Genomic DNA, 22,117 nt, shown 5'->3' with positions numbered 1-22,117 from the left:
TACTATAATAAGAAAGTTACTTACTATCTTCCTATTCTATACCAAGACTTGTGCTCATACAATTTGAAACGAAAACACCGACCAATAAACCGGAAAGGGGACGACTACCAATTAACACTAATTAAAATGAAGGGGCAGCATTACGTAAATAATAGTGGGGGGCGCCAAACCCATCCCCCTTTAATATTGGACTGTAGATATTCATTAATTAATTAGAGGGAAATTTCCTATGAAAACAATTTTCGCACTAAAAGCGTTGTAAAGGGGTGTCACATAACTTTTTGTGAGGCGATGAATTATGTGGCTACTTTGGTAAGTCTTCCGTTATCATACATGTGCGAAAACCACAATGTTATAAAATAAAATATTTATACTGTCAAATTGCACCTCCTGATTTTTTAAATCATAGTTTTTAATCTATAGCAGTAGCATTGAATGCAAGAAAACATTTGATGGATGGATAGAAAGGTGAAATGTTTGATAGGTGTTTTCCTGACTTAACTAACGAATTGTTCACGCATTTACATACTTATACCTACAAAGTAGTGTCACGGAGACCCCCTATACCACCACAATGCCGCTCGCCACTACAGGCCACAACCTCTGTGCCTTATTGCAGCGTGATAAGGCCCACCTGTCACTGGCACGCATGCCCTGCGGCCCGGATTGCGGCCGGCCACCAACCGGTGAGATTAAAACGTCACTGTCACAGCGGCCGTTTAGCCTACACGAGGCTTGTAACGTATGATGTCAGGGAAAACTTTTTAACTGGCTGTGTAAATTGGCATAGATAAATAGATAGAATATTCTTTATTTGTACACACACATAAAATAAACTTATACATAACGTAAATACTAACACATATGTACAAAAATGGCGTTCTCATCGCTTAAAGCGATTGTTTCACCTTAAGGTGGAAAGATATTTTGATCAAAGAGGGGTCAAGGGTACTAAAGGGGTCAAATATGGCATACTTTTAACGAAGCTTCGTTGACTTCAAAATTGAATATACTTATAGGATAGTAATTAGGTGTGTCGTTGGAACTTTTGGAACTGAATACCAAAAATATGACAAATACCGCCCTTTCTGTAATTATTATCATGAAATATTTCGTTTCGATTGTTGAACATGAGTGTAATTAAACCTAATTAATATTCAATATTTTAACTTGAAATCGTAATTTGACAAATTGCTTATATTGAAAACTTAATTAACTTCTAGATACTTCGTAGCTCTACTTTCAATTTAAACTCAATTTATTCCCCTCCGTACTACCTCCTCACCTCTTACTTAAGATTGCCAAGACTAATTCGTTTCTATCTAATTGTCACAATTAGTACGGGGTTATCAGTTTTGATTAAGACTTGATTCCGAAGATTAACTTCGGGATTTGGGTCCCTAATTGATTTTGATTCGAATTAATCACGTAACGTTCAAAGTTAGTAACTAATCGAATCGAATCTGTCAATGAATCTATATTTCAATTTGTAAAACAATAAAATATTGCCGCGCGCCCTTATTGTTCCATTAAAGTATTTTGTAATCTACATTGTACCTACTATTACCCATTTATAACGTAACAATTACAGTTTTCGAGTTAATGGGTTCAATATCTCTCGCTCCTGTAAAATATGTTGAAACTTTAATTAGGGTCCAACATTGAGGGTTCAATTTTACGGTCTCCGCGTGCAGAATGGACTCGCCCATTATGTGCCAAAGATGCATAGCTCTGGTCAGAATTAAATAATAAAGGTTAGTTAATATGGAAATAACCTTGTAAATTATGCAGGTAATTAACACGACCGTAATGAGAATGTATGTTGTTATTAGTCGGGTAGTAAAATAGTAGGTACCTACTTAAATAAAATAAATGTTAGAGATATTTATGTAAACAAATGGAACGAAAATTATAAAGTTCGAAGGTTGAGATGATAATATATTATTATCGATTATATCCCCTGTCAAAAAAAAACCATATTCAACTAGGTCAACTTTGTACATACATACTTCACATCGTAAAAAACTGTAAAAACAAAAGAATAATTGCGAAAACCGCTCCATTCAATTTGGATGGGCCGATATTCCGTACAAACGGAAACAAAACAGAGGATCACAGATAATTTAAGAAGGGAATGATTGCTCACGATTGGGATATCGATCCATCGATGTCGAGTAAACCCTCTCTAGAGGAAACACGGTAAATGCATGAATATTTATGAACATTTTATATTGCGAATTGTTTGCGCATTCGACTCATAATAATATTTGTTCAATATGGGACTAGTGGATCCCTGAATAATGTAAGTGTCTTGGGACGTGTCGGGTTTGTGCGGAACCGGATAGCTTTTTGCGTAAAGGTCGACCGTTGTTGTGCTTATTAAATAAAATCCGTCTAATAGTGTAATTACATATTTTTAGGGTTCCGTAGCCAAAATGGCAAAAACGGAACCCTTATAGTTTCGTCATGTCCGTCTGTCCGTCTGTCCGTCTGTCCGTCTGTCACAGCCGATTTACTCGGAAACTATAAGTACTACAGTGATGAAATTTGATGGGAATATGTGTTGTATGAACCGCTACAAAAATATGACACTAAATAGTAAAAAAAAGAATTGGGGGTGGGGCCCCCCATACATGTAACTGAGGGATGAATTTTTTTTTTTCGATGTACATACCCGTGTGGGGTATCAATGGAAAGGTCTTTTAAAATGATATAAAGTTTTCTAAAAAACATTTTTCTTAAAGTGAACGGTTTTTGAGATATCAGCTCTCAAAGTCGTAAAAAGTATGTCCCCCCCCCTCTATTTTTATAACTACGGGGTATAAAATTCTAAAAAAAATAGAGGTGATGCATGCTAATTAACTCTTTCAACGATTTTTGGTTTGATCAAAGTATCTCTTATAGTTTTTGAGATAGGTTGATTTAACTGTAATTTTGCTGCTACGGAACCCTTTGTGCGCGAGCCCGACTCGCACTTGGCCGGTTTTTTTTACTACATAATACTGCTGGACAAAGACTTCCTAATAGAAGACCTATCACTATCATACATTAATCTTCATAGATTCTACGCTAAAAGAGATAATTTTTATTTTCTCTTTCTTTCTAGAACCAGCCGTATCAGCGGATAGCAATAGTAATTGACTGAGTTCTCGGCCGAGGATACTGCCTCGCCACTTTACTCGGTAGGTGTAACAAGGGTATAAGCTAGGTTTACCATCGAGTTTTTTTTTTGGTATACTGACCTCCTTATGCAGTAGTTTGACGTGGAAAGAGGCCACGTCACTGACGGGCTCCCCGGCGGCAGTGACGTAGTAGACCAGCAGCGAGCTCACCGGCGCCATGTCAGCTGTCACTGGGAACCTGAGGATGACATTTGGCATGAAGAGGAAGTAAGTTCTACTGTAGAAGGAGTCTAGAAGCTACGCCCGGGTGACGGAGTGGGGGAGGGGGAAATGGGAAGTAAGATTCTGGAACTTTCTAGATTAGATGACGGTGTACAGTCAGACATTAATGTTTGAGGAACTAGAAGTTAAAAAATAAATAGATTATAGGTACTTATATTATTTTTAATGGCATTTGGAGGTATTTTGTTTTTTTTCCTAATTTAAAAAAACATAAAACCAACACTTTATCCTAACTGTTGAAAATCACTCAATCCTTAAATCCCAAGCAAGAACACAGAGGACCTAATCTACATGGCAAGCATGGAGGAATTTAAACAAACACCATTAAAAACTCAAACCGGAAGCAAAATAAAGATGTCCAAGTGCCCATTGGATGTCACGTCCCTAAATTTAAATTTGGAATCATAAACTCCGGGTGGGATTAACCCCTCAGTCGGGACAAGCATAATATATTCCGTGAAGCTCAGTATAATTATTGTGCGACAAATGGATTATCCTCGGAGTTACTTTTCGAACAGAACTCAATTTTAAACAACCTGTACGTGTTTTGAGTATGTTTGGTCCTCAAACTTATCGATTATTTTACCAACAATATAGGATTACAGGATAGGATTTCAGTCATATTTACCGACACGCTTTTATCTACTTAAGATACCTATATTATTTATTTAATGTTAATTTTTTGTATAATATTTAGAGGTAGTAAAACGTTTTCTCTTTTTGTATGGACGAGCAAGTGATATACTTCCCTCCTAACGCAAGAGAGCAATAGCTTAATTTATTTTTAAATGTTTGATGCAAGTCACACTAAGTTTAAAATAAAAACGTCTAAATCCAAATATCAGCTTCATTATTACAAAGCTCAACTTTAAATGCTTAAAATTGGGTTATTGTAAGTCATTTTAAATTGTCGGTTTAGCTCGCGAGCTCGCGGTACCCCGCCAACCACATGATAGACGTTTCTCATTGAATGTCAGGAAATTCGGACTCGGAACCGGAATAATGACATGTATTTTGCAACCGGACACCGACGCCATTACAGTTATACAACGGGGGGCGGACAATGTACTTATAGGGCGACAAACTTATCTGTTCCGGTGAGAGCTCACGTAAATGTCTAATATTTTTTCATTCTTTAAAATGTTAAGTTTTCCCGTAATGCTAATTTACACTAACGGTTTTAATAAACTCATCTAATCTATATCAATATATAATTCATTAGTAAATAATGAGATATGGATCAATTTAGTTCGCTCTCACCGGAACAGATAAGTTTATTGCACTATACTTAAGTACCTACAATACGTTCAGAAATATATTTAGTTATACGAGTAGTGAATGCTAAATTTAAAGAACTTAAAGAACAGAAAATAAGCACCTTAAAGTAAATTATATTGCTGAAATTAACACGGAAAGAAGTCGATACTCGTTTGACTGCCGCTAGATGCTAACTACTAAAAGTTAAAAGTGAGCATTCAAAGGTAACTATCGTACTAGTGAACGTATAAAATTTCGAAGTAGGTATAATGCTTAGTGCTTACTGGCATAATATATATGGTAATATTTTATTATAATATACATAAAATTTATTTTCTTTGTGTTTTTAATTTTAAAATTATTTATTATAATAATGTAAGTACCCATTCTTTCCAACTATACATTGAACAATTTGTTTGCTTTTCCTAATAAAACTAATTGTCCCAACCAAGGTAGACTTTTTAAAAACATTTTTTTCTCTATTTTCACCACTTCCAAAATTCCAGGCTCGCAAAGAAGACATCTCGGATCTTGATAGTGACAGATGCAAATGTTCTCATTAATTTCGTACTCGGCAGATATAATCTCTGCCCTGGATTTAATTCATAAATTATTCTCTTGAGCGGATCGTCCGTTTTATCATATTCTACATCTTGTACCACTGGTTCAGCGAAAAGTAGGTACAATTATCTCGTTTTGCAGAAATGGTCTCTACATTTCAATGTTGAAATTGCTCTTTTAGATTTTGCTGAGTGAATGTGATTTATATTTTATTTAATTAGCGCAAGTTATAAAATTTTCATATAATGTCTTTATAATATTTGTGATAGCAGACCCTAGATCAAAGACAAGTCCTATTTAAGAATATCCTTTATCTAACAGCATAAGAAACACACCATTCACCATACGGAAATCAGTGTTTCAGTGGTCAATCAAACTAATCGAACTAATCAGAGATAGACGATCAGACATTCAATATACCCTGCAACTTTATAGTACCTACAACTAGGTACTAACAAAACAACGCAACAGAAACATATGCAATTCCTCTGCCATCCATTCCAGGTTTAAATTTCCAAGTGGTCCAATCATCGAGCTGACGATACATAAAGGCGCGACCACAATGTCACACGCAACGCCACGCGTGGCGCTCACCACGCAACAAATTGTCAATCAACGAACGCGACTGCGTCAGCTGAATAGATTGACGTTGACGTGCACACTATTGATTAGGAAATTGCTGGATATCGGCTGATCCGGGGCAGCAATAATATTGTCTCCCTAGGTATGTAAGGCATAGCCGGAGACAAGCAATAACTTTGATTTGCATATTTTTCATTTCTGAGTAAAAACACATAAGGAATGTTAAAATGGAATATGATGAAAGTTAAATAGAAGAATTTTAAAGAAGAAATAGAAAAATTTAAAGTAATTTTTCAGAATGTCGTAAATTCCATCCTGTATTTGCAATTGCAGAATACAGTTATTAGGTAGCGTATGACATACTCAATGGATGATTCACAGCCCAGGCTACAGATAATAACGTTGGAATCAAAGCCATAAACCGGCTGCATCATAAAATATTATATGACAAGTTTCACGCACCCCGCCAGGCCATATTCATGGCAATATTGCATACTCAGAACAGAACAATAGGTTTGAGTTTCACTTGTGATCAATGTTTTACGTCATGGATGCAGCAGGACGCACGATACAGGTATTTGAAATTACAGTAACATTGGAATAAAAATTAAATAGTCTGAAAATTACATCCGTTGCACCTTTAGACCGGTGGTAGCTCAGTCGGGTAAGCGATCGCTTCTCACGCCAGTGATGCGGGTTCGAATCCCATTTGCATTCATGTACCAATGAGTTCTTCGGAATTTAAGTAAAATGTATACCATCGTTCTTACATACGTGGCGTGGGTATTGTAAGTAACAAGGAGTCTTGAATGACATATAAAGAATAACCCCTGAGTCATCCCTTTCGGTTTACTAAACCACTCTTGCAACTTTCTGTTTATGAATAATACATAATTATTATGAAACAAATAATAATTATGTATTATATGTATAGTAGGTATCTATATCCTTACTGCCTAAATTTTGTATCGGTTTTTCTTTATCACGTAAAAATATTGGAAGCAAAGAAGACATTTCTGGTGATAAATTGGCCCTAGAGGGTAAGGCAGTTTGATAAATGACTTACGAATTTACGTGAGTGTAAGAAGACCAATTTTTATAAATAATATTTTGACCTGTATTTTTTCAGGATACTGTATTGTTTTATTAATTATTTTTGAATTCTTAGGTAGGTATAAAAAAATAAGCATTTTTATAATAAAAAAAACAGCTTCTGTTCTTCAGCAACGAACGTTTGTAAACTGCACCTGGATCCCGATTGTTAATTTTTTTTGTTGTTAAATAAAATTTAAATGTACTTCTAAATAATAATAAATATGTTATGGTTCAATAAAAACAGAGTTTGATACTAAAAAATTAAATTAAAAAAATCGAGGGTCTGCTGCGAGACTCTCACTCAGCTAAGCCGGTCTAATTTATGTCTTTTTAGCATTTCGAGTAAAATTTTAATGCTAGACACGTAAATTATAACATTTCATGAATAAATTCAAGGATTTAACTAAGGAATTAATATTTTTTTCAAGATTTTGCATACCACCTTACACCTACAAATGATTAAGCTTCAAAAAGATTCTATATACTACGTCTACCCACGTATAAGTAGGTACATAACATTGCACCCCACAAATAAATTTGTTTTACTTCCCCCAAAATGATGTTTCGGTCTTAATTACCCCGGAGCTCATTTGTTACCCCTTTTCGCAGATTCCCTTACAAATCAAAGGTAAGTACTTATAGAATGCCATGGGTTGCCGACGTTAATGGATTTTAGAAAACTAATTATGGAGTAGCACGCGCTAAGAGGAAACTTTTTCAATTAGACTGATAAATTATTAGCTCTCAAACAATTCGTCTCATATTTTTTGTTTTGTGGAAATTTTACCGCGCAAAACTTATTTTCTTATAGTTTATGAAGTTGACTGCATAGTTTTTTGGTTTATGGTTTAACAAATAATTTAATTAACTTTCAAATTCAACAAAAATAAAATGAGATCCTATTTTCAGTCAGTTGGCAGAAAAAAGCGTGTTCATTTATTTATCAAAACACACAGAGAACTTAAACAAAGAAGGGCTTATTGCCAAAAAGTGATTTCTTCCAATCAAGCTTCGATTGTCAAAATCAAAATCAAAATCAAAATATTTATTGCAATCAAGTGTACATTAGATCTTAAATATAGGGATGTGCTTAATACTTGATTACCCATATTGGGCACTGCAAAGTGACAGTGTTGTCTGTCCTTATATCTAAAGAAGATAGTTATACTTAGCATTTACAATCTAACTAAAAAAAAAAGAACAATTCAATGTAAACACAATAATAAAACATATAATAAATTTAGATAATCAACTTATTAAGAGAGTACATCATATTTATCTGAACTTTTATATCTTATGTAATCTTGGATCGAGTAGAAGCAACGGTCTAAGAGAAAAGTTTTAAGTCTACTGTGGAATTTTGAGCTATTGGTTTCGGATGTGATTTCTATGGGAAGATTGTTATATATTTTGATAGCCATATAATATGGACTCTCGTTAAGCATTTTTATTCTAGAAGGTGGCAGATAGAGTTTGTTTTTGTTCCTGGTATTAATGTTGTGTGTATCACGAAACTGTTGAAATTTTTCTTTATTTTTAAATACAAAACTACTGATATCGTATATGTAAATACATGGAAGAGTAAGAATATGTAGTTTTTTGAAATACGGTTTACAGCTTTGTGTATTTTTTATGTGGGATATTATTCGGATGATTTTCTTTTGGATTATAAAAAGTTGGTCTGCATCTACACTATTTCCCCACAGCATGACTCCATATCGGAGCAGGGAGTAAGCGTACGCATAGTACGCCGTCAGAGCCGTGGCGGTATCTGTACTACGTTCTATTTGATACAATGCATATATGAATTGCGATAGTTTGGATTTAATTTTATGAATACGACTCTTCCAATTTAGGTGAGTGTCTATATTGATGCCTAGTAGACAGAATGAATTTGTTGTGTCAATGTTTGTATTTTTTATTTGTAAGTTAATGTCTAAATTAGGTTTTTGGTAAGATCTGAATTGTATTATTTTAGTTTTTTTATAATTTATATTAAGGTTGTGGTCTTGAAGCCAATTTTCAACAGTTTCAAAGCAATCTTGTAATTTTTTCTCATAGTTTTCATTTTTATTACATTTTACTAGGATAGACAGATCATCAGCAAATAATACCGATACCGAGTTTTCTTTATCTAAGCATTTTGGGAGGTCATTTACATAAATTAAAAATAATACGCAACCTAGTACGCTTCCCTGAGGTATAGAATTAGTTAGTTGTATCTCCTTTGATTTAATATTTTCTATAACATTTGTTTCTTTATTAAATTTTTCGATTTGTACTATTTGCTTTCTGTTTTTTAGATATGATTCAAACCATTTGTAAGATGGGCCACGAATCCCAGAGCCATAAAGTTTTGAAAGAAGAATGTTATACGACACTGTGTCATAGGCTTTTGACATATCTAAGAGTATTCCTAAAGCATATTTTTTATCATTAATGTATGAAAGGGCTGTTTGTATGTATTTGAAGACGGCGTGAGTTGTTGATCTATTTTGTCTAAATCCATTTTGACTATCATCGAATATCATATATTTTTCAAAAAAAGTGTACATTCGATTTGACATTGCTTTTTCAAACACCTTTGAAAAAGTAGGTAGGATGGCTATAGGTCTGTATTGGTTTGGAATGGTTTCATCCCCGTTTTTATGGACTGGTTTGACTAGGGATATTTTTAGTAAGTTAGGAAATTCTCATGTTTCAAAACTTTGGTTTATTAATATAGAAAGAGGGTATGTAAGTTCGTTTATGCATGTTTTTAATAAGGTTGGTGGTATATCATCAATACCATAACTATGTTTGTTTTTTAGGTTTTTTATAATATTGTACACTTCTTTTGGTGTAACGGGTTGTAGGAACAAGGAGCAGTTGGGTGGCTGCACTACAGGGCGGCCGCGGGCTGCGGGGGATCCAGCGTCATGTTCACCGATTGTTGCAAAGAATTCGTTGAAAACATTCGAAATCTTTTCAGGACAGTCAATTATTTCATTATTTATTTGTAATTGTAAGTTTTTAATTCTTTTTTTACCAGTTTTTCGTGTTTGTTCGTTTATAATTTTCCACATTGTTGTAGTTTTATTGTCAGTTTTTTTCATTTGTTTAATATATTGCAGTTTTTTGGATTTTTTTATGGCTTTCTTTAATGTTTTACTATATGCATCATAATATTTTCTTATCGTTGGGTTGTTTGTTTCATTGATGATAATTTTAAGGGCTCTTTTGTGGGCACATGACTTTTTTAATCCTGTCGTCAACCAGTTTTTTTGTTGCTTTTTCCTTATTTTAATTTTTTGGATGGGTATAGTTTGGTTTAATATTTCTTGAATAATACTATTGAAAATTTCATAATTTTCATTCATGGAATTGGCGATATCTAAGGATTTATTCCAATTTATTTCCTTTAGTTTTATTTGAAAAGACATCATGTTCTTATTAGAAAATACTCTTTTATACATAATTTGTGGTTTTTGAATAAAATATGGTAATTGGTCTTCAGCTATTTTGATATTAGTAGACTTATGGTCGGAAAACCCATAGTCGTTAACTCCAGATTGGCTTTCAGTATAGTTGGTAAATATCAGATCAATACAAGTAGATGATGTGTTTGTTACTCGTGTGGGTTGTTTGATTAATTGTTTTAGATTATATATTTTCATAAAATTAAGTAAGTCTCTGGATTCTTTAGTTTTTTCTAAGACATTTATGTTAAAATCTCCTCCAACGATTACATTTTTTGACATATTTTTGCGTATAATTAAATTCAAAAGTTTAGTTATTTGTTCATAAAAAACATTGAGATGACGATCTGCTCTATATAAGTTAACAATTATTAAATTCAATTTCGGTATTTCTATTGCACTTATCTCTATTATAAATTCTACAGACATATTTATGAGATCATATCTTGGTATAAAGTCTAAATTATCTTTTACAATAATACATACTCCTCCTCCATCGTGTTCTTTCCGGCAGAAGCTTGATGCTATAGAATATCCTGATAAAACAATTGAATTTATATAATCTTGATTATGCCATAGTTCAGAAAGCGAAATAATATGATAAGGTGAGTCTATCAAAAAGGCATCGAGAATATCTATTTTATTGCCAATGCTTTGCATATTTTGAAATAACACATTAAGACCTTTATCGAAATAACTTGTTATTTTCGTGAGTGTTTTTTTGGATGGTATTTTGCATTCTGTCCTGTGTGGGCAAGTCTACAGTAGTTATTTCTTGATCCTTGTTGTCCACTTCTATATTGGTACTTATAGCTATTTCTTTGCCATTCACAAAAAGTTTATTGTTCTTCACATAGGCATGTTGTCCATTTCTACGGGCTTCTTTTAATTTTCTGGATATTATGTTCCTTTGTTCGAGTTCTTCACCCTCTACATATTCTCCTACTGCTAATCCTGTGTTTTTAAACCAATGTTTATTTTTTAAGATATATCTAGTCATCCTTTTACTTATCAACTCTATTTCAATAGGTTTCTTGTTTCCGCGGTTACCAATGCGCCTTATTTCTTCTATGAATGGGTTTACATCTAATTCTAATATCTCATAAAAGACATTTGTAACACGGTTGAATAGTTCGTCTTCAGTTTCATTGTGGTTTTCTTGGTATAGTCCATAGAGTACAATTTTATTTGGTTTATTAATTTTTTGTAGTTGTTTTTCTATGACCTTTATTTTTTTATTCAATTGTTCAATACCTTCTTTCAACTCCTTTTGTTCGTTTTTTACAGCACTCACGTCTTCTTTCAAAGCTTCTATAGGTTTGTTTAGCTCATACCAGATTGATTCTTTAAGTTCTTGAACTATAGACTGTTTAATTTTTTCTAGTTTCGTGTCTAGTAATCTACCAAATTTATCAAGAATGTCTTCATCCATATCTATTGGTTTATGTTGGGTCTCACCTAAGAGATCGTCAACATCTAGACTATTATAACTCTCATTTTCTGACTCATTTTTATGGCCCTTCCTCCTTTGGGTGATATTATTATTCGAAGTATCAGCTGTGGTACTTGTAGATGGCGCGTTAGTACACTTCTCCGCTATTTCTTGTCGTGCAGTTCTCACAGGCGTATTGGTATTGTCACCTCTAGGTCGTTTAGTTATGCAAAGTTGACATTTCCATTTCGACTTATGCTCCTTTGTCATAGTGTTGTAGAAACGCTTCTCAGAGACATTTGCGCATATTAAATCGAAGTAAGCATCACATTCTGAGCATTTTAAAACTTCTTTACTATTTATGGTCGTAAGACATCCGGCACATTTAATATTTCCAATTTTTGAAGCCATTTTTATTTGCCAAATTCACTGCAGGTCTCAGAATAATGACCTTTGCTTATCAATTTTATTTAATTGCGTAGTATGAAACGTTACGCGGATAACTGATTTTTATTTCTGGCAATACTTTTCTAGTTGACAGTTCTGGTACAGCTGATTGGCCAATATATTGGTTTGTTTACCAAAAAATCTATAAAATATCAGTTATGTGGCAGTTTAAGCTTGATTTGAATTTAAAATTTGTAGAAAATCAAGAGAATAGACTTAGCTGTGTACTTCAATTTCAGGATTTGGTCCAAAACGAGTGTATAAAACTCAAGTGCACTTGTTGCAATGGATGAGGTGAGGTTATAGTTGTATTTATTTGATGTTTTAATAGACACTAGGCACTGTTTTACTTATTAAATAATTATGAGGAGGACAATGATTTTAATGTTTATAAACACACGGACGTTCCCTTGTTAAAAGTTTGGTGTTTTCAAATCGGAATATAAAGGTGTTTGTCGACGTAACCTGCAGTCACAACACAATGTCTAGAATCATGTAAAACTCATGAAAATTGAGTTGCACAAAGGAACTTTAAGCTAATGTCGGCAGTAATGTATTACTGCCTTGCTTTGAGAGTAAACGGACAGAAAGAGACAGACACAGATTTAATGCCGATATTAGCTTAATGTTCCTTTCTGCAGCTCGGCATAAATCCAAGGACAACTCACGTGTAGTTAAACCGGCACAGTCCCCCGGTATCGTTGTGGGCGGGGACGGCGGCCCAGTGCACGGCGCGGCCTCCGCTGGTGACGGCAGCCAGCAGCAGCTCGCGGCAGCCGCACGAAGACCACACACTGGCGCTCGCTGCTGTGCCGGCCTGGGGTAAGAGGGACTTATTATAGAGGTAGTGTTGGGGTAATAGTGACATGAACCTTCAAGTGAAGACCACTATATTTGGTGGATTCCAGAGAGTCCGCTCGCGAGCGGGAAGCGGTATCTGCTAGCTAGTGATTGCCATCCTAACATTCCTAACCCATCTGGTAGCCAATGGATATCAATGATCTACTTTCAATTTGTTACACAACATACATGCCCTCAAAAGTGCACATTTTATTTCCGCCAGCTGACAAATTTAATAAAAAAAATCACGATAATGTACCTAATTAAAAAGCCTTATTGTTGAGGAAAATTTAGGGTATGAGCTTCATTTTTATGTGAAAAACCACATGCATGATTCCACAATGCAAAATTCCGATCAATGTGTAAAATTTTAAATTTGCACAATAATTAACTTAATTTTTGTAATATTAGGTATGATACCTATTGAGTACGGGCCTTTACATACCTATCGGCACTTTCCCGCATCAACTAAGGAAGTCAAAGAAAACCAATAAAAGTAAAAGTCGTAAAGCAAGTTTGCCGTTTTCCTTACCTGAAGAGGCGTTGGTAGGTTTTCAATGAGCAGGTAGCACTTCGCCGTAGAATTCCATCTTCTTATTCTTTCTCGCGCGAGGACGTAGTGTGTTTCTATCTCTTTCCCCTCCACGGCCACAAGCTCGGCCTGGAAAGAAAAATCTTATGTAGTATTTGTAGTTAAGTTGGCCCTAACCTATATATTTTATACATCTATACATTTTATCTGGCAGATGGTGGCACTTGGGGACCAATACTTTTCGATGATAATTCTCAGTATATGTAGGTACTTGTACTCAAGAGGATGTGTATCTTTGGAGTGGTTATGGTGGAGTGGGTTAGTTGTTTTGTTAGCAATTTTATAGGTATAGGAATAGTACAGTATACACACTAACGCCAACTATACTCAGCTTAATGTTATCGGGTACGCAATAACTATTTAGTAATACTAATGTGATAGATGCATGCTGCACCGCATTATCATGTTTGTGTTTATCACAAGACATTGAATATCTAAATACCTAATAGGGTGCGAAATTTTCGATATTCGATAGAAATCCCAATAGTTACCAGAATTAAATATTAATGTATCTAAATGGTAAATCTAATATCAGCCACGGTTCATATCACGGCTCTTTAGTCAATGCGTCACCTGGTCAGTCATCATTCCGTTAGCTGGAGCCTGTTATCTGTCCTCATACTAACGTTCTATTATTACCTATCTGTGAATTGTAGTACAACTACCTAGTATAAGAAAGACTCAACAAAAAATATATAGGTACCTATCTAAAAAGAAAACGTACTGTTTTTTTTTTATTTCTAAGATACAACTTGTAAAGAATAGAATTAATAGATGAATGCATAGAATGAATACATCAAAAACGTTAATAATGATAAAACAATTCCTCAAAACTTTTAAGGATGATAATTTTAAAAATGAACCTTCCATTATACGGTGTCCATGAATAATTCCTACTTATATTGAAATCATAGCATTCCTAAAAGCGTACTCATGTCATTTACGCGTATGCGTACTTATGCGTAATTTATCATTTACCTCCTATTTGTAAAATAGTATTGTTACTTATATTTATTTTGAACTATAAGTAGGTACCAATCGATTGAACTTAACCCTTCATAATAAATTGATAATACTTATACTTTTTTCTGTACAACTGACTATGGTTTGGGAAATTGTATTGACTTCTATGGGTTTGAAATAAAAGTATCAAAATTATTATCATAGTCACTTTATTCATAAAACCTAAAAATTCTTCATCGGTTTACCACCATCATCATTTTGGTAAATAAATAGTTTTGATAATAACTCCGTTCTCCTTCAAACACTAAAAAATAAACAGATTTATAATTAAGACAAAGACAAAGCAAGGAAAGAAAAAAATTGGTATAGAGTAAGTTTAAATCATTGTAGGTACTAAATAACACAATACATACCATTACGAATTTACAAATAAAAATATAATGAGTAGGTATTGCATATTTGCTATCATAGTTAAGATATGGGCTGGATTATACTCATACATGCTAGTATTATAGTTTCAAACGTTTCTTTATATATTTTTCTGTTCTCATGCAGTATTCGGACGTTCAGGTCTCGCGGTATTTTCATCTTTGTTTCCTGAAATTGTCATCTCGTGGTCTTGGTTGAGCTCACTGTGGTCCTCATCAGTATTCTTTGCTTCAGAGTTTTTATTTACAGTCTTTTTGCTGTATTTGTTCTGTCCTTTTTGTTGGTGACGTCCAAGTCCAAATCTTCTTACACCACGACGCTCCCACTTGCCACATTTCTTATTGCCACCACATTTGCACTGCTGACACTCATCTTCAGCCGGAGTTGCTTCTTCATCATGAGATTTTTCTGCATCATCATTGCTTACTCCTTCACCATTTTGATCTTCGAAGGCTTTGTAGAAAGCCAGGAATTTGTAGAAATCCTTTCCTTTACATTTCTTTTCATTATCGTGGCCGTCTTTTCCGTAGAAATGCTTCGCAAATTTATGCATGTCTCGGTGACTGAATTCCATTCCATGGTGGTCGTGCTTGCCGATGTGTCCGTGAGGTCCGTGATGGGCGAACTTCCCAAAAGGACCAAATCCATGATGGCCGTGGTGGTGATGATGTCCAGGTGGTCCATGAGGTCTCCAATGTCCATGGTTTCCAAAACCATGATGTCCAAAGTGTCCATGGAACCCATGCCAATGTTTCCAATGATGGTGTCCATGTCCATGTTTGAGCTCCACCAATTTGTCCGTTTCACCTTTTTCTTTCAAGTACTCTACAAACTTTTCAAATAACACTTCCATTTCAGAACTTGCATTGTCAGGCTCAGCGTCGATAGTAGTAATTCTGCGGCCCATGCCTTGCACGCTGTGGATTCTCATGTTGATAAACACAAAGCTGATACCGGGTAGTAATTAGAGAAGTAAACAAACGTTCGTCCTTTAGCAGCTACAGACAGACTGACGTACAAACAAGCCGGTCGGCTGAGTTTATATACATATGCCCATTGTAGAAATGATTGCGTAATTTGAAGTGACTCACACTGTTTACGGGATTAACCTCGATGTAGACTGGGTGACGATGATAATGCCGATAAGTTTATTTATGTCTAGTCTCATCATATAATGGATATTTTCGGTGATACGATTTAGTTATGATAAGGTTTCCTTTGGAAATCCCTTAATTGGGTATGTTTGTATGTAGTTTGTAGTGAATTTTATCAGTGAACGTCTAGCAATTATTTTACCTACACTACACCTAACATTGACAAAAAAATATTTTACATACTTACTATTGTGTAAAAACTCAAACATTAATAATTGTTTAATCAAATAAAATTTGTCAGTAAAACTGCAATGCTGATTTGTGTTGATAGTGTATTAGGATATATGCGATAATTTCAAATAGGTATGTTTAGAATACAATTTTTGTTCAGTGTGTTGGGTACATTGGTACCTACAAAGATCTGCTTTCGGTAAGCGCACTAATAAAATTAAATTCATTTTATAAATAAGACTATTAATTAATTTACCTTCTAGACAACTACTATTCCATACTGTTTTGTAAATAAAGAATGAATAATATTATTGCATAGTTATTACAAATATGGTGCAATTCTTAATTATTTCGCCTGTCTGGATAGGGTTTCCCTCGGAAACCCTACACTCTATTGGTCTATTAAATTGTGAACAACAGTAAAAAATATAAAGTACCTGTTTCACCAGGTATTGAAATTTCATAAAAATGTTGTACAATGATTTCACAAATGGTGCAATACCAGAGAGCGGCGCGTAAAAGCGGAAATTGGAGAGTTCCGGTCATTAATAAAGTAAATTTTTAACCAACTTCCAAATAAGGAGGAGGTTCTCAATTGAACTGAATGTATTATCATGTAATAGGTACCTGAAGTATCTCATAATTCCGTTATTAGGTAAGTCTTACCTTAATACCTACGTATTTGGCCACGAAACTCAATTATGTTTTTCATCGTTGATTATCGAAACAAAGAATAAAAATAACACTTACTCAACTTATGCCTAATAATAATAAATATATTTATTCGTATAAATCTAAGGTCGATGTGACCTCCTGAGTATGCGAGTTCATACACTTCTTTCTTTCTTTTCTCGTGCGGTCATAATTTGGATTCTTTCCAAAGTGAGCAATATTCGGTAATGGGTATAAGAAGAAAGTTCTGCCGAACCACTTATACAAATGGCGGGACGAAAATGAGAAACCAATTTCCGGAAACCCCGAACAAAATCACGTCCTAAAGAGTCGACCCGGCCTAAAACCGGACGGGTGAATAGTGACGATAAACTATCTTAAATACGGCCGGAACTGAGGCCAGACTTTATAGATTTTTATTACAATATCTCGTAGTTTATCCGTTCACTCGGATTTTCTGCTGATCTGACCTTTCAGTGCCCTTAGTACGAGTTTTTATTAAGAAAGAAAAAATAAGAAAGTTTACATGTCCTTGCATACATAGTCTTAGAGCCTTTAGCAAAAACTACTCGTTTTTATCCCTTTGGTACCTATAAGTTTTATAGTTAGCTAAAAAAATATAAGAATCCGTGTTAAGGGCACAGGGAGGAGGGTACCTAACTCATAGTCAACTGGACAGCTCACAATGTGAGCAATGTGAGGCCGATTGAATAACCAATTAAAACTTGTTTTTTTTTCGCTATTATACCATTAAATATGGATTTTGATGCCCATAATGAAATGGACTTTTGGTTATTTTAACCTTCACTGTCTCTGAATGTCAAAAAAGTTCGTTTAGATTAGAAAAAAAATCTTTATTAAGATAACTTTGTTTATTTACCAGAATAGATAAAACGACCCAAAATAATAAAAAAACAAAAAAACAACAAAAAATAATATATATAATAATATAATATTATTTCTCTATTGCTCGTAACCACCCTGTAGGTATATCTATCTACCAGGATTACATAAATGTAAGGAGGCGAACCAGCGTGCCAAGCGCTGATATGAGCATTTATTGCATTTCTCCTTTATGTTTATTGAATACTTTGAATTTATTGACCGAATACATGGCACTTTTCTCCCAATATTGCACATAAAAGAGTCTTATTCGATTGTTACTGCCTAGTATGAATTTTTTTCAATTCCAAAAAATATCTACGTCTCTCTACTTTTTTAATGTACCTAATAACCAAGACAACCTCAATTCTAATAATACTTTTATTACATTTGAAGGTGCTCAAATTGCCGTTATTCAATTCAGTATAAAGGCATTTTGTATCGATGAAAACGTATCCCCGTATCAGCAGCTCTGCGGTCAAAGAAACCGCAAGCTGGATAAGTATTCGGGTTAGCCTCTCGGCCATTTATTAATCATTTGTGGTTTAAACACCTTCACCAATAAATAATACTTCGGTTTTGCGAATTACGCTCACTTGTAGAGTTTAGACATCTAAATAAAGGTGTGTTTAACATTTATCCTTTTCATGTGACAATAACTCGCCGATCAAAAACTAAAGCCTCTTAAAAATCCACAACACAACAACACTTCAGATGTGGAAAAAGATCAACATTCGGTCGCGTCTAGACCGAAAGCCATTTAAAATTAAAATCGATTTGTGACCAACAAAGCCAACAGTGAAAGCAATTACCGAAGTTGAGAGTAGTTTATGATGAGGTGATCAGAATGCAAATACATGACGGGATCTGCTTGGATAAAGCGCTTTCAGTCGCTGCACTCCTGGTAATATTGGACTAAGCCGAGTTCCGACGCTTAACAGGCAATAAGACCGCCTCTGTCCAGATTATTAGAGCTTCAATTTGGTGTTAAGATAATTGATGAATTTGTCTATTTATCAATTATAATTTGGTCTAATCAATTATTCCTTATTTTCTAAAAATATAAGAGACCTAAATTAACCTCAGAACCTATGTAGAGTGACAGCCTTTAATGTGAAGTAAACCTTTGCTATCTTCAAGAATTTTCCTGATTATTATAATTATCATGATTAGAACAATAATTTTAAAACATAATCGGAAATTCGCAAAAAAATACTCTACATGCAGACAAAAATATCGTATAGCAAACTTATTGTTCAGAATTAAAAGTTATACGAGCACTTTCTGTCAAATTACATGTAGTTATGATATTAGCAATATCTTATATAATGAAGCTAGAAGACTATGTACGATGTAAGTAGGTAGGTATGTCTTAACGATGTAGATCAAAGTATTAATATATAGAAAGTACCTATGTCTTCAAGTGACGCATTAAATGAATCAGTGTTGTCAGTTTTAACTGCTCTTTTAATTAAAATAAGAATATGTCAGACAAAACATCACGAGATAATACAGGAACGTTAAATACCTTTTAATTACTTCAGCCATTAACAGCTACAGTGTTGATTTACAAAGTATTTATTTAGTTTTGTAGCATTTTGAAGTGTAAACGATTGCTGGCTGGATAACACTTAAGTCCACTGAGGATCGGGTATTAAATATTGATCCAATTAGTCACAGATTACAATTTCATCTTTGCTTAGTTGAAGCTTGATTTAAAAAGTTGAGAAGATACAGTTTTCATGTATTTTTTATTTATTTAGTAGATTTGGAAAATACGGATTTTAAGTAAGTAAGCTATTACGATTTTTTTGTGTAATTGCAGACTTTTTTATTTTTAATAAATGCTAACTTAGGCATGGCTATTTAAAAGATATAGGAAAGATTATGTATAGGTATATCACACCCTTGATTAAAATAAAGATGGTAGTAAGTTTCAAATACAACCGCAGTAAGCACACCTAAAATCTAGATTTAAAAAGCACTCCAACAAACCCGCAAGACAAATGGCGGCTATTTAAAGACAAATAATCTACTACTCCATTAAATCTGTAAAAATGCGAATGCTTTTAAGAAATTAGGCCACTAATCTTCGTGGCAGAGCATTAAATTGGGCTTATCTTTAAAAAGTAAATCCCTAACGTCTTTGAGGGATTTTTCGCGCTAGGGAATTGCGCATGCATTATTTTTATCTATTTTTTCCATCTCTTTGTGAGGGAACAAAAGCGGAAGAGGCTGGACAAAAACGGTTGTACCCTGCTGGTGATAAGACTGATCATCGCTCGTTCCTTTCATAATATATTCAATAATAGCTAATTTATAGGTATAAATCGTGGTGTTGATAGGTATTATACAATTTTGATAGCAAAGCTGGCAAATTTGCGGTTATGGTACGATAGCGGTCTCAAAAAAGTATATAAAAGTATGTAATATAAGTACCTACACCTACCTCTTTTAGTCTATTGGTGACAGCTTTTTTGCGTCTTTTGTAAACTAAAGTACAGTGATGTGTAAAACAAGAGGCAAGAGGCAAAGCTAAAAGATCAAGGTGGCTTCACCTGTAATAGGAAACTGCAGTCCTCGGAAATCGAACTAAATGATCAAATACGACACACGGGACGCAGTTTGAGCAATACCTACATATAGGTGTTAAAATAATTTGTAAGTATCCATATTTTGAACATAGGTTGCACGTTTTTATAGATATTTTTTTCAAGTGAAGTTTTGGCATATTATTATGAGAGTTGTTCTTTTTATTCATGAAAAAATGGGGAATAATAGATTAGGCTCATATACAGCGTGTTGTATGACAGTAGAGTACTCTGATAGCTCTGATAAGTATCCATCTCGATTTCATTATTGGTTGAGAATTCACAAAACATTCTTCAAGTTAAACCAATTGTCATTACAAGACCTCTACTAAGAAACCCATTCATTTTCTATCCCTGCCGTCCAATTGTGGTTACCCTTTGAGCTTGAAGGATTATCTTGATAATTGGGTACCGATAAACAGATGTCGAAAATCCGTTAGAAGACGAAATCCTACTGAATGCCAAATATTGTGAAGGTTAAATCAGCGTTTGTTTTTAAAGTACATTAGTACATGATAAGTATTATGCATGTCAATAATTTAGTTTTAATCATTTATTTCTTAGGTACCTTAAATAAGTTATTTTAGTATCAAGTGTATGAGTCCGCCTATTGTTCATTGTTCCTATTAAATATGAGTATTTTTGTGTGTTTTGTTGTTTTGGTGAGCTATAAAGATATTATTCTAATCTGTTCAAAATCTATTGAATATTTTGTTTGTTGTTGCTTCATGTTAGCTTGAATAAAGTTCAGCTGACACGTCAACGGCCAGACGAAACCAATGAAGCTCGAAGCTGGAATGGAATGAGTCATTTTCTTTTATGGACACATACTATTCGCTACATGTAAGAGCGCCTTTAAAATTTCATCGACCGCTCGAAAATTTAGAATTTATTCAGGAAAAAGGCGATTCAACAGTTAAGTTAAAATCCTACCTTTTTATAGTATTCTGAAACACCACACCGTGTTTACCTAGTATTGGTAAAAATATATATGTATGTACCTATAATTATGTACAGGGATTGAAATAATTACCAAGCAGAAAGAGAAAAATACTGTCATCCAAATTTTCTTCTCTATTCGGAAAACTGGAGTCCCATATGTCCCGTCCGAAGTCCTGGCTCGTAACTGGTAGGAAATCAATTCATTTCGTCGCTCGGACTCGGCTGTGTGGTCGCACCAGAGATCATTAATGCCAGCTGAGATCTCCTACCCGTGATTGGATCTCCATTTTATCTCCTCCATCTCTCTATGGTTCGGCAATTTGGGATACGGGCTTTGTTGAAATGATCAATTTCGTGCGATTGAAATTTTAATAACGTGAGCTAATTGAAATGCTGGTTCGGTTCAGCTTATAAGTTTTAAAGATGAATTGATTTTGATGAAATAAACAAAAATAAAACACTTTGTACAACTTTCATTGTCATTAAAAAAATGAATTACATTGGTTACTAAACCAAAATTATGAGATTGAAACTAGGAAAACTTTCCCCTTCCCCATTTGAGATTAATGGGATTACTCTGAACTGGCGGCGGAGGCGGCGGCGGCGGCGGCTGCGTCAGCAAAAGTGTTAGAACCACTCTAATTC

General features: G+C 34.3%; 2 protein-coding genes across 2 annotated transcripts in view; both read right to left on the bottom strand.

Moving 5' to 3' along the window:
• The window catches only part of LOC105382070 (C3 and PZP-like alpha-2-macroglobulin domain-containing protein 8), a 191,438-nt gene that overhangs the window by 38,158 nt on the left and 131,163 nt on the right, over positions 1–22,117 (bottom strand). Inside the window, exons 8-10 of the mRNA XM_048621700.1 lie at positions 13,609–13,737; positions 12,905–13,053; positions 3,243–3,360 (exon numbers count right to left, since the gene is read on the bottom strand). Of these exons, the coding sequence (XP_048477657.1) occupies positions 3,243–3,360; positions 12,905–13,053; positions 13,609–13,737 (396 nt within the window). The remainder of the gene's footprint in view (positions 1–3,242; positions 3,361–12,904; positions 13,054–13,608; positions 13,738–22,117) is intronic.
• Positions 14,824–16,091, bottom strand: LOC105385440. The gene is made up of 2 exons (XM_011555822.3): positions 15,045–16,091; positions 14,824–14,935 (listed from the first exon to the last, which is right to left on the bottom strand). Exon 1 carries the CDS (start codon positions 15,989–15,991, stop codon positions 15,179–15,181), a length of 813 nt encoding a protein of 270 aa, XP_011554124.3. The 5' UTR covers positions 15,992–16,091; the 3' UTR covers positions 14,824–14,935; positions 15,045–15,178.

The sequence above is a fragment of the Plutella xylostella genome, chromosome 6 (assembly GCF_932276165.1).
Source record: "Plutella xylostella chromosome 6, ilPluXylo3.1, whole genome shotgun sequence".
Taxonomy (NCBI): Eukaryota; Metazoa; Arthropoda; class Insecta; order Lepidoptera; family Plutellidae; genus Plutella; species Plutella xylostella.
The sequence above is the reverse complement of the archived record's forward strand: the minus strand, read 5'-3'. Positions and strand labels throughout refer to the sequence as shown.